Source organism: Ascaphus truei, chromosome 3 (genome assembly GCF_040206685.1).
Source record: "Ascaphus truei isolate aAscTru1 chromosome 3, aAscTru1.hap1, whole genome shotgun sequence".
In the NCBI taxonomy this organism is placed as follows: domain Eukaryota; kingdom Metazoa; phylum Chordata; class Amphibia; order Anura; family Ascaphidae; genus Ascaphus; species Ascaphus truei.
In genome coordinates this window covers 104,174,152-104,186,314 of record NC_134485.1, presented here as the reverse complement: position 1 = coordinate 104,186,314, position 12,163 = coordinate 104,174,152, and the positions used below count along the sequence as shown (strand labels likewise).

The window sequence follows — 12,163 nt, the reverse complement described above, 5'->3', positions numbered from 1 at the left end:
CAAAGAATCTCGGCCTTGCTGCTGTGGTATAGAGCAAAAACAGACCTTGCCAAGTCTATAGCGGTGAGACCAGTGCTTGTCTGGGCCTGATCTGTGTATAAATAGCACAGACGCCCCCTGTCAGTGGCTGCTCAGACCCTCTTTGTATGTCACAGCCTCAACTACAGTATCTACAAAGTAGCATCAAAAAGAGACATGTCTAATGTTGTGAAATACGTCGGGTTGAGTATGAGGGGGAGGCCGTTAGATTTGCTACAATTTACCTTTTTTTTTAAATTGTTACTAAGTCAATCAGTGAAATGATACAGGTTCCCGTACTATCCAACAACGTTGTTGCTGTTTCATAGATGCTCTGAGCGAGTGATGAGCAGTGAAATCTCCCCACCTCAACCCCCTATTTTACAGGAAGCTGTCCATGCTGCACACTGCCAGACAGAGGAAGCGAGCAGTGTGCAGCCTCCATGTTTCCTCTCCGCCCTCCCCTCGTCTCCTCCAGCAACTGCAGCCCTGGGAAGCCAGGGGGACCGCCAACAAGTCGGGGGGGGGGGGGGGGAAGGAGGGGGGAAGGAGGGGGGGAAGGAGTGGGGGGAAGGAGGGGAGGAGGGAGGGAGGAGGGGGGGAGGGGAGGAGGGGGGGAGGGAGGAGCGGGGGAGGGAGGAGGGGGGGGAGGGAGGAGGGGGGAGGGAGGAGGGGGGGGGGAGGAGGGGGGGAGGGGAGGAGGGAGGAGGGGGGGGGAGGGAGGGGGGGGGGGAGGAGGGGGGGGGGAGGGAGGAGGGGGGGGAGGAGGAGGGGGGGGGGGGGGAGGAGGGGGGGAGGAGGAGGGGGGGGGGGAGGAGGAGGGGGGGGGGGGACACTGTGCCCTCTAGTCTATAAGTGAAAGGAGGGCAAATACATGCACCGCATGCTGCTAGCACAAACCCTACGGGTAACAACACAGCCCCTACACAACAGAGATGCGGGATTCATCGGCATCCCATTCACACGGCTCGATCATTTTGTAAACAAAGAAAGATTAACCCCTGCTGTGCAAGCCCACATCAAGCGGCGCCCCTGGGGTTAAAAAGAGAGGCGCCCCAACGAAGTAAAAGTGTCATAATAAACAACAAAGCAGAGCGGACTGGGGCTGACCCGTGCAGTCTGAAACCACAACACTAACCAGCACAAAGAGAAGGAAGGCACGCAGGGAGGGGGGGCACCGGCCGTGCGAGGAGGAGGGAGGGGGGGAAGGGGGTCACCGGCTGTGCGAGGAGGGAGGGAGGGGGGGAGGTGGGGCACCGGCTGTGCGAGGAGGGAGGGAGGGGGGGAGGTGGGGCAACCGGCTGTGTGAGGAGGGAGGGAGGGGGGGCACCGGCTGTGCGAGGAGGGAGGGAGGGGGGGCACCGGCTGTGCGAGGAGGGAGGGGGGGCACCGGCTGTGCGAGGAGGGAGGGGGGGCACCGGCTGGCGAGGAGGGAGGGGGGGCACCGGCTGTGCGAGGAGGGAGGGGGGGGGCACCGGCTGTGCGAGGAGGGAGGGGGGGGCACCGGCTGTGCGAGGAGGGAGGGCACCGCTGTGCGAGGAGGGAGGGCACCGGCTGTGCGAGGAGGGAGGGAGGGAGGGGGGCACCGGCTGTGCGAGGAGGGAGGGCACACCGGCTGTGCGAGGAGGGAGGGGGCGCACCGGCTGTGCGAGGAGGGAGGGAGGGGGGCACCGGCTGTGCGAGGTGGGAGGGAGGGGGGGCACCGGCTGTGCGAGGAGGCGGCCAACCCCGGCAGACTTGTGATATGGGGGTGGGATATCCATTGCATGTGAAGCTTACCAGCACTGGAGGTGGAAGGCCGCCGGGCAGTGGTCACAGCACAGGAGATCCCCTCCTTCCTTGCAGCTATCGCAGCTGTCATGGTTGGTGGCCCTTCCACTTCTCCGGGGCTCTTTCTCTGGCCTCCTGCTTTTCTTCTCCCCTTCTTCGCTCTTGGGGGGAGCCAGCAGGGCTTGGATTTGCTGGTTGACGAAAACAAAAAGAGGGTGGTGAGTGAGGGGGGAGAGGAGGGTGGTGACGAGGAGAGGAGGGCGGTGACGAGGAGAGGAGGTGACGAGGAGAGGGGGCGAGGGTGGTGACGGCGAGAGGGGGCGAGGGCGAGAGGGGGCGAGGGTGGTGACGGCGAGAGGGGGCGAGGGCGAGAGGGGGCGAGGGCGAGAGGGGGCGAGGGCGAGAGGGGGCGAGGGCGAGAGGGGGCGAGGGTGGTGACGGCGAGAGGGGGCGAGGGTGGTGGGGACGAGGGTGGTGACGGCGAGAGGGGGCGAGGGTGGTGACGGCGAGGGGTGGTGACGGCGAGAGGGGGCGAGGGTGGTGACGGCGAGAGGGGGCGAGGGTGGTGACGGCGAGAGGGGGCGAGGGTGGTGACGGCGAGAGGGGGCGGCGAGAGGGGGCGAGGGTGGTGACGGCGAGAGGGGGCGAGGGTGGTGACGGCGAGAGGGGGCGCGAGGGTGGTGACGGCGAGAGGGGCGAGGGTGGGTGACGGCGAGAGGGGGCGAGGGTGGTGACGGCGAGAGCGGGCGAGGGTGGTGACGGCGGCGAGAGTGGTGACGGCGGCGAGAGCGGGCGAGGGTGGTGACGGCGAGAGCGGGCAAGGGTGGTGACTGCGAGAGCGGGCGAGGGTGGTGACGGCGAGAGCGGGCGAGGGTGGTGACGGCGAGAGCGGGCGAGGGTGGTGACGGCGAGAGGGGGCGAGGGTGGTGACGGCGAGAGGAGGCGAGGGTGGTGACGACGAGAGGGGGGTGAGGGGGGTGACGACGAGAGGGGGGTGAGGGGGGTGACGACGAGAGGGGGGTGAGGGGGTGACGACGAGAGGGGGGTGAGGACGAGAGGGGGCGAGGGTGGTGACGAGGAGAGGGGGGTGAAGGGGGTGACGACGAGAGGGGGGTGAGGGTGGTGACAAGGAGAGGGGGTGGACGAGGAGAGGGGGAGGAGATTGTAAAGGATTTAGGGTGAGAAAGGATGCCTTGCGACCCCTATCCTCCTGCCATTTACTTTATTACAGGTGGTGTAAGGTAAAGGGCGATCAGTTCTCCCCACGTCCGGGAGGGAGACATGCAAGGAATTACAGTAGGTACAGGGGAAACCTCCCCCTCCAACAGGCTCTGTATCACCAAGGGATCTGTGCGCATTTTACCCCCGTGAAGCACGGATAGAATGTGTCTACGTGTGTATATACATATAATGCTATATAGTGTATTCACCGCCCTAGCACAACACCACTCAAGTATTGTTGTACATACGACTATAAACACAAATATATAAAGTACATGCGTTGCTTTACATAACACACGTCCCTATCCATCGCCCCGGGGACATATATATATACACACACACAACAATCCCTGTCACCCAGGCAGTGGTGAAAGTTTCCATTCCAAGAGATTAGGGCGACCCCCCCCCCCCCCCCCCCACCCCCCCCCCGATCCTTCCTCACCTCCATCAGACCCCCCGAGGTATCCAGATCGTACACGATCGTCTTGGTCTCCATGTCTTGTGTCCCCCCCCTCAGGCAGCAGCAGCCCAGAGGAAAAACACCCTGACCGAGGTGCAACGGAAATACACAAACAGATCCGGAGGGATCGGCTCTCGGGTGAGGAAGGAGGTGACCCCAGGATCCGGAGGGATCGGGTTCCCGGGTGAGGAAGGAGGTGACCCCCGGGATTCGGAGGGATCGGGGTCACCCGGATGAGGAAGGAGGTGACCCCCGGGATAGGGTCACCCGGGTGAGGAAGGAGGTGACCCCGGATCCGGAGCGATCGGGTTCCCGGGTGAGGGAGGAGGTGACCCCCGGGATCCGGAGGGATCGGGTTCCGGGTGAGGGAGGAGGTGCCCCCCCGAGGCACAGATCTGAAGGCGCCGAGTCCTGCCAGGGATCAGCCCCAGGACAGAGAGGCCCCGGGGCAGCGGAGGCGGAGTAACGGAGATGAGGAGGAGGCTGGCGGGTGTGTGTGTGTGAGGGCCTCGGTGCCTCAGCCTCGGTGTCTCTTCACAGTGGCTCCGGGACGGGTGGAAAGGGTTTGGTGGGGTGCCTGATCCGGCACCGGGGATGTGGTGAGGCCTATCCGGGCCTAGCCGAGCTGCCGCCGGTCCCTCCTTTTGCGGCTGCAGCGAGCGGCGGGAAGGTGTCGGGCTGCAGCCATGTTGTGGGCCCGGTTGTGGTGGGGAGGGCCCCCTCTCCGGCGGAGGCTGAGGCGGGACAGGCTGGAGGAGGGGGGGGGGTCGCTGGGCTCCGGCTCTTTCCGCTGCTGGTGCTTACGTGCGTCTCCCCTCCCCAGCGGCGGCCGCGCACTTGGCGCAAAGTGACTGCGCGGGAGACGAGGCTGTGCGCATGCGCACAGGCGGCAGACAAGAGGGGCGCGAGCCGCTACTCGGGAGGAGAAAGGGGGGGAGTGGGGTGGATGGGCGAGACGTGCTGCCTGCGTCACAATGTATGCGCGCGTAACTACTTCCTGCGGGAGCTGGCGGGGGCGCCGCGCATGCGCAGTGCGATCACATCGATGATCAGCGCCATGTTTGAGGTGGCAACGATGGAGGAAAGAGAGTGGTGCCACCCTCTCCGGAAGTTTGTGGTGGCACTTCCGCCGGAAGAACAGCTTTGGCTGCGGAAAGGCGGCATTGTTTTTATGGTTTACGATTGCCAGTGACATTGACAATACCCAGTACAACTGCAAAGACCAGAGCTCGGGCCTGGGGCTGATCAGAGAGAGACTCCTACTATATATTATACTCTGAACAATGGCGTGTACAGGTGCAGCCAATGTCATGGACACGTGTAACGGCACAGGCCCATCTAAAGAAGCCAGGTTGCCCTAAACCCACCCTTTCGTTTTACCATTACGAAGTCCATCTGCTGCTATATTATTATGATTTATTTAGCAATCTCACTTTTTTTTTTTAACAAAGTTCTGTATTTGCTTTCTGGAGATACCCGTTTGCTGAAATTGTGCCTCCGTGGGAGGTTACAATGGCCACTTTCATACACTTATTAAGACGAGGCCACGGTAACCGCTAATGCCACTATAATAGTAATTCGGTGAAAAGTCGACAAAATATGAACGTTGTAATAATAGAGAAACAGCACGACATGAACTTCAAGGCTGTCATGACTTCATTTTTTTGTGTGGGGGGGGGGGGGGGGGAGATTGCTGCCTTAACCCTTAAAGCAACATGTTGCTGGCAGCAAGGGGTAGATCAAGTCACCAACGTACAATGGGATTGCTTTCAGCCAGTTTCCAAGAGCAATTACAACTATTTGAAACAACTGTAATTCATTGGGTGTGAGGAGGTATTCGATCACACTTTAAGGGAAAATTTGTACTTATTTGTGTGTTAAGAAAGTGAATGTGTCCCCCCCCCCCCCCCCCCCTCAGCCGAGCTGTGTGATGACTTGGTCTTTTATTGAAGTTATTTATCAATGAAGAAAATCTTATTAGTTTCAACAGGAATGTTTTTCTTTAACATATGTGCAGTTTTTTTAAATTTTTGGACCTGTTTTTGCAATCGAGACTTTTAAATAGGACATGAAGGGTTGTCAGGTATTTGTTGTTCTCTGCTTTTAATTGTTTTACTGGTGGGGGAGAAGTGGAGATTGACAATTTGCTTATGAATGCAATGGGGGTCATTTAATAAAGTTGACCTGCCTGCAGAACTGGGGCAAACCAACTGCGTCAAATGTATCAAGGAAAACATTGATATTGAAACCACTGCAAATTTCTACATTGATAAATCTGCTGCAGCATTTTAGCCTCCATTTTTGCAAGCGGTAGACTGTGAAATGACCTCTATTAGGTCTCCTAGTCAAAGGTTGTCGCAAGTTAATACAAGGCAATCCAAGTGGCATTTAAAAAAATTAAAATAAATGTATGCAGCCTTTGACCTTTTTTTTTTATTGAAAACTAATTACCTAAGCTGCGGATCGATTGCTAATCTATCACAGAAGAACCAACCAAAGTTCCTGTTTCCCAAGGTTCACTAAATGAGTGCCTTTCAGATTTAATCAATCCTTCAGTCAGTGTAACTCCGCATCTACAATGTATCCTTATATTACTAAGGTAATATTATCTATTGTTTCAGTTTGCAGCTCAAACTGCTGGAAACATTGGCACACTTTTATCACAAACATGGAAAGTATTGTAAAAATCTTGCACTGCTTGGGAGGTGGGGCTAAAACCGGTTATAGAAATCAATGGATGCTTTTAAAGGTCATTAAAGATTGCATTCGAAGTTGAATAAAAAAAAATGAAATAAAAGGTCACTTATCTAATATGTAAACAAATCTGGAGATAGACCGCACTCAAAATGAATTAAACGATGGATCTAGGGTGCTCAAGGGAACGGGGAGGACCCTTATTCCTCCAAAGTATCGAGGGGGGGAAAAGGGAGGAGAGGGGGTGTTCTCAGCACTCACTGACCATATAATAATAATCAAAAACGAGGAATATGCCAAAAATGAAATATTTAATCAATAAAGCATGAACAAAACTAGGAAACAGTGTCATACACTTTAGCAGCAAAAAGTGATAATAGTGGTAATGAATACTCTAGATGCAAGACAGGGGGAGGGGAGGACAAGGGAATACCACAAAGCGGAAAGAAAAATAGGGAAAAGGGAAAACTAGGTGGGTAATGTTTCAGGGTGAGATCATGGGCTGTCGGCTTCAAAGAAAATCTTAACATTCTTTAAATATCCCCGGTGCATCACAGAGTGAGGTGACAAACAGGTCACCATGTAGCTGTAGGGCTATATTAGAAACTAGCTGAGAGCCCCGGCGTTGCCCGGGATGTTTGTGGTGTGGGTGTGGCATTTGGGTGGGGAGTGGTCCACGCGGCCCATGTGCGGTGGTAGTGCTGTTGTGGCTGTACTTATGGTGATTGTATCGGTGTGCTGATTTGGGAGGGTTTGGTGCTGATGTGGGTGTGCGGATGGGGGAGGTGCAAAGGTGCCGATGTGTGAGTGCTGATGGTGTTGATGGGGGCTGGGAATGGCGGGGAGCCGAGAATGCCAGGGTGCTGGGGGGGCATGGGATACCCATGGGATACCGGTGTGCTGATGTGGTGGTGCTGGGGATAGTGTGTGTATACATTGTATGTGTGTGTGTGTATACATGTGTGTGTGTATACATGTGTGTGTATGTGTACGTGTGTGTGTATACATGTGTGTGTGTATACATGTTTGTGTGTATACATTGTATGTGTGTGTGTGTGTATACACATGTATACATGTTTGTGTGTGTGTATACATGTTTGTGTGTATACATTGTATGTGTGTGTGTATACATGTGTGTGTGTGTATACATGTGTGTGTGTATACATGTGTGTGTATACATTATGTGTGTGTATACCTGTGTGTATACGTGTGAGTATACGTGTGTGAGTGTATACGTGTGTGTATGTCTCCATATGTGTGTATGTCTCCATGTATGTGTGTGTGTACGTGTACATGTGTGTGTGTGTACGTGTCCATGTGTGTGTCTACGTGTACGTGTGTGTGTCTACGTGTACGTGTGTGTCTACGTGCGTGTGTGTGTGTGTGTCTGTGTGTCTGTGTGTCTGTGTGTCTGTGTTTGTGTATACGTGTGTGTGTTTGTGTATACGTGTGTGTGTCTACGTGTGTGTGTATGTCTACGTGTGTGTGTGTCTACGTGTGTGTGTGTGTGTCTACGTGTGTGAGTGTGTCTACGTGTGTGAGTGTGTGTCTACGTGTGTGTGTTTGTGTGTGTCTACGTGTGTGTGTGTCCCTGTGTGTGTTTGTGCCCCTGTGTGTGGGGGCGGGCCAAGGGACCAATGAGGAGGGAAGGGGGGGGGAAGAGGTGGGAAGGGGGGGGAAGAGGTGGGAAGGGGGGGGGAAGAGGTGGGAAGGGGGGGAGGAGGTGTGAAGGGGGGGAGGAGGTGGGAAGCGGGGGGAGGAGGTGGGAGGGGTGGGGAGGAGGTGGGAAGGGGTGGGGAGGAGGTGGGAAGGGGTGGGGAGGAGGGGGGGAGAAGGGGGAGGTGGTGGGGAAGGGGGGGAGGTGGTGGGGGGGAGGTGGTGGGAAGGGGGGGAGGTGGTGAGGAGGGGGGAGTGAAGGGAAGGTGGGGGTGGAAGGGGATGGAGGGGGGTGAAGGTGGGGGTGGAGGGGGGTGAAGGTGGGGGAGGTGAAGGAGGGGGGGTGGAGGGGAGGTGAAGGGGGGGGGGGTGGAGGGGTGGTGAAGGGGAGGTGGAGGGGGGGTGAAGGGGAGGTGGAGGAGGGGTGGAGGGGAGGGGAAGTGGAGTGAGGGGAGGTGAGGGGGGGTGAGGGTTGGGTGAAGGGGGTGAGGGTAGGTGAAGGCCGCTTAGTCACCCGTCCGGCAGCTCCCACGTGGATCTGAGGCGGGAGGCAGCTTGTTGTGGCCGCTCCCCCACTGTGTCCCGGGCACTCGCTCCCCCGCTGACTGTAGCGGCGCCGGGGGGGTGGAGGTGAGGGGTGGGTGAGGGGAGGGTGAGGGGAGGTGAAGGGGGGTGAGGGGAGGTGAAGGGGGGTGAGGGGAGGTGAAGGCCGCTCACTCACTCGTCCGGCCGCTCCCACGTGGATCTGAGGCGGGAGGCCCGGTCCGCGCTTCCTCCGGTAGCGGCGCACGTGAGGGGGAGTGCAGGAGGCCCGGTCCGCGCTTTCTCCGGTAGCGGCTCACGTGAGGGGGAGTGCAGGAGGCCCGGTCCGTGCTTCCTCCGGGAGCGGCGCACGTGAGGGGGAGTGCAGGAGGCCCGGGCCGCACTGCGAGGGAGGAGGAGGCTGTAGTTTGCTGCTCTCTGCGGCGCACGGTGAGGGTGATGGTGCGGCTGGGGATGTTGCAGAGCGTGGGGATTTGGGTGAGGTGGGGAGGGGGGAGAGAGTGAGGGGCACCAGGAGAGGAGGGGGGGGGGGTGGTGGTGGTGTGTGTGTGTGTGTGTGTGTGTCCCCTTTGGCCCGTCACTCCGCCTCAGGCCAATGAGAGGTGCGGGGCGGGCAGGCCAAGGGACCAATGAGATTGCCGCTAGGGACGCAGACATACAGTGAACTCAGAAATATATAGTAGACAAGGATATCATGGGGTGACTTTTTCTGAAGAAGAACGTATAGATACAGTATTAGCAACAGTTGCAATTAGACAGATGCAATAAGGCCAAACCTTCATGTTTGGGAGGGGGCAAGGGACAGATATCCATTTGTCACTCAAATGTAAGAGCAACCTGGCCAAAATTAGTATTGTTACATTCAGCAAACTCACCTGAACCTATTGATATGACTTGCGTTATTCCAAGAATTATAGGAATAAAGTTATGAGAGCTTTGATATATTGAGGCAGACTTTTAAAATCCAAAGGAGAGATTTTTGTTTTTCTTAAGTAATAAAACTGTCAGCCAGAGACGATTTACAACAGGGGTGGGCTTATGTTGTTTCAATGGGGAAAGATAGTACATAAGTCTCACTAAGGTAATATGAGAATCAGAATTCAGCAGAGGTGTGTTTTGGGATCAGAACAACTGAATTCTTTTCACCAGGAACTTGGCAAAGTTGTATAAATGGAGACCGATGTCATCAAGCATAGCTGTAGATGCCCCAAATAGTGCGATTAATATAAACAATCTTTTATTAATATTCAAGAGAATTATTTCAGATTGCAGTTTACAGAAAAAAAAGATCAAACAAATATATTTATATCTCACAATATTGTCTCATGAAATTGTGGTGTTTTTGTTATTACACTTTATTAAACACAATGCCATGTCCTCTTATCATAATCATAGAAGGTGAGCGATTATATAATTTTCTGGATTGGCTATGGCCCAGAAAATCACGTATTACTGTTAAGCCCGCTCTCTGCAGAATGCCAATGCATTGCTGGCCTCTATGCCAATGAAGAGTGTTTACCAAGTTACAACTGTGGAATAAACATGTAAGGCAGGGTTGGTCAACCTTCTTTTTTTCAGGCAGGCCAATGAATGGGCAGAAATTTTGGGGCGGACCGCTGTCCGACTGCCCCCTACATCCAGTTTAAATGAATAGCTAAAACGAAATAAGGCCACAAGTAAACAAGGATAATAAAAACATTACAATGTTACAAACATTTTTTTTATTGAGAAGAGAAGCAAAAACTTGAAATCCTAATAAACAAATACATGTTAAAAAAAAAAAACAGAATCTGCATGTAAAATGTTTCGCTGGGATTTCTGAGCTTGCGCTTCAGTTCCCAGTTTCTCAATATTAGGATTGATCTTCGAGGTGGGTAACAGAATCAGACTGCGCCCACAGGAGCTTCGGTCTGTACCGATCTTTACTTATCTATAACAAAGTTCATTGCTGAAAATGTCTGCTCACAAAACCAATATGGGCAATAACTTACATTTGATTATTTAAATTGATTTGTTCTTAGTTGTCAAAGAAGTTATTAAAACTGTGTTCATTTTCAAAATGTATGTACATATTCATAAGTTTTCCGTCATGTCTTTTCATTGGAAGGCTTTCGTATTGTTCCTTTTTTGCTCTGTCAGACGGGCCCATTCTAAAGGCTGCTACAGGCCAATTTGAGGCCAAACTTGTTCAAAGAATTTTTTTCTATTGGCCCATTGTAAATCCTTCAAGGCAGGAGAGGTCCTGGAGACTGATGCATCATTTGTGCCTCTAGGGGTGCAGTATAAGGCCGCACTCGTGGTGGCGGCTTCACTACGTGCGCGCGCACTTCCGGGACTCTTAACTAATTTCCTATTGTAGTTCCTCAAGTGCGCGTCGACGCTGCTATATTTTGGCCCAAGTACATTTGAGATTTCGGGCTGCAGTCGCGTGACGTCACGTGGATTTCGGGCTACAGTCGCGTGACGTCACGTGAGCTGGTTCAGCCAATAAGGGCGAACCAGCTTCATGGCGTGTTCGTCACGCCCCCGCCATGCCCCCGATCGCCTCCCCAATCTCCTGCATACTAGTGCACACATCGCTGGGGCTGCAGGACAGTAGCATGCGCCCGCCACCATGAGCGCGGCCTAACAATGAGCAGCAACCTTCCTTAGCAGTACAGGCTTATCAGGCCATTTATCAAAGCTCCAAAACTTTGCTATTAAATATGCAAGAAATGTAGCAAAGAATTATATTCCCAATGAAAGTAATGGGATTTTTTTCTGTCGATAAATCGACCACTGTCTTCACACCCGTTTTTTGAGCCGCGAGACTTTGATAAATGCATATTCGGCGCGTTACCTACATTGGATGGTTATGTAGGGAATCATTTACAAAAGATACAATTAAAGGAAGCCCAATTGTTTTTTCTTTGTTGCTAATAATTTTTCAGGTTTGCCCTGGTTTTTGGGAGACTTGGTTTGGCACCGTGACTGCGAAGAAAGCAATGGGAGTTTTTGCTGCTGTGGAAACTATTAAAGGAGTAATCCAAGCGGGCAATTCTTTTGGGAAATGTAATGTTTTTCATTTGGGGTTGACACAGGGGGTCTCTGGAGCTGAACCCCATTCATTTCAGCTCCAAGGACCCCCTGCTTCCGGAGATACAGACCTCCCAAAGGGGTGCCGGTATCTCGTCAATGTTTAAAGCTCCCGCATCACTCAAGGCAATAGGAAGACAAACGTGACGACGTTGCGGTTTTCCAAGTGGCCCAAAGTGCCATTACGTGATCCCTGCTAGGCGAGCAGAGCAGCTACCAGCACCCCTTACAGGTCTGTTTCTCTGGAAGCATGGGGTCCCCCGAGGTGAAATGAATGGGGTTCATCTCTGGAGACCCCCTACTTTAATCCTACGGTATGTAATACTATAAAGTCTTTATTTTTGTGGATTGTGGAGGATATGCACATCAGTATAAAAAGCACCCGTCGTTCAATTTAATTAATTTACATGTGATTAAAAAGTTGTTGGTGCAGAACACAAGACCTGTTAAAAAAAACAAAAAAAAAAACGGACAAGAAAACCGTTAGGTAATTGTTCTGGTGAAAATAATAACAATAATAACTTTATTTCATATAGAGCTTTTCTCCCAATGGGACTCACAATGACAGTATAGCGTGCGGTACGCAGCACATGGGATTGTTACAGATACAGTCCCTGCCCAGATCAGCTTACACTCTATGTTATTTGGTGCCTGAGGCACAGGGAGATAAAGTGACTTGCCCAAGGTCACAAGGAGCCGACACCGGGAACTGAACCAGGCTCCCCT

The 12,163-nt window shown here is 53.6% G+C and overlaps 1 protein-coding gene across 6 annotated transcripts in view; it reads right to left on the bottom strand.

Moving 5' to 3' along the window:
• PHF12 (PHD finger protein 12) overlaps window positions 1–4,449 on the bottom strand; it is a 41,645-nt gene extending 37,196 nt beyond the window's left edge. For 3 of the 6 annotated variants that reach the window (XR_012799787.1, XM_075589233.1, XM_075589235.1), the window contains exons 1-2: window positions 3,452–4,449; window positions 1,798–1,979 (exon numbers count right to left, since the gene is read on the bottom strand). Coding sequence is in view for 4 of the 6 variants with exons in the window: in XM_075589233.1 (XP_075445348.1) it covers window positions 1,798–1,979; window positions 3,452–3,505 (236 nt within the window). In the remaining 2 variants the exon portion in view is untranslated. Of the gene's footprint in view, window positions 1–1,797; window positions 1,980–3,451 lie in introns of those variants that run through there. The other 3 variants (XM_075589232.1, XM_075589231.1, XM_075589236.1) reach the window with 3 other exon arrangements.
• Between the last annotated feature and the right edge of the window lie 7,714 nt (window positions 4,450–12,163).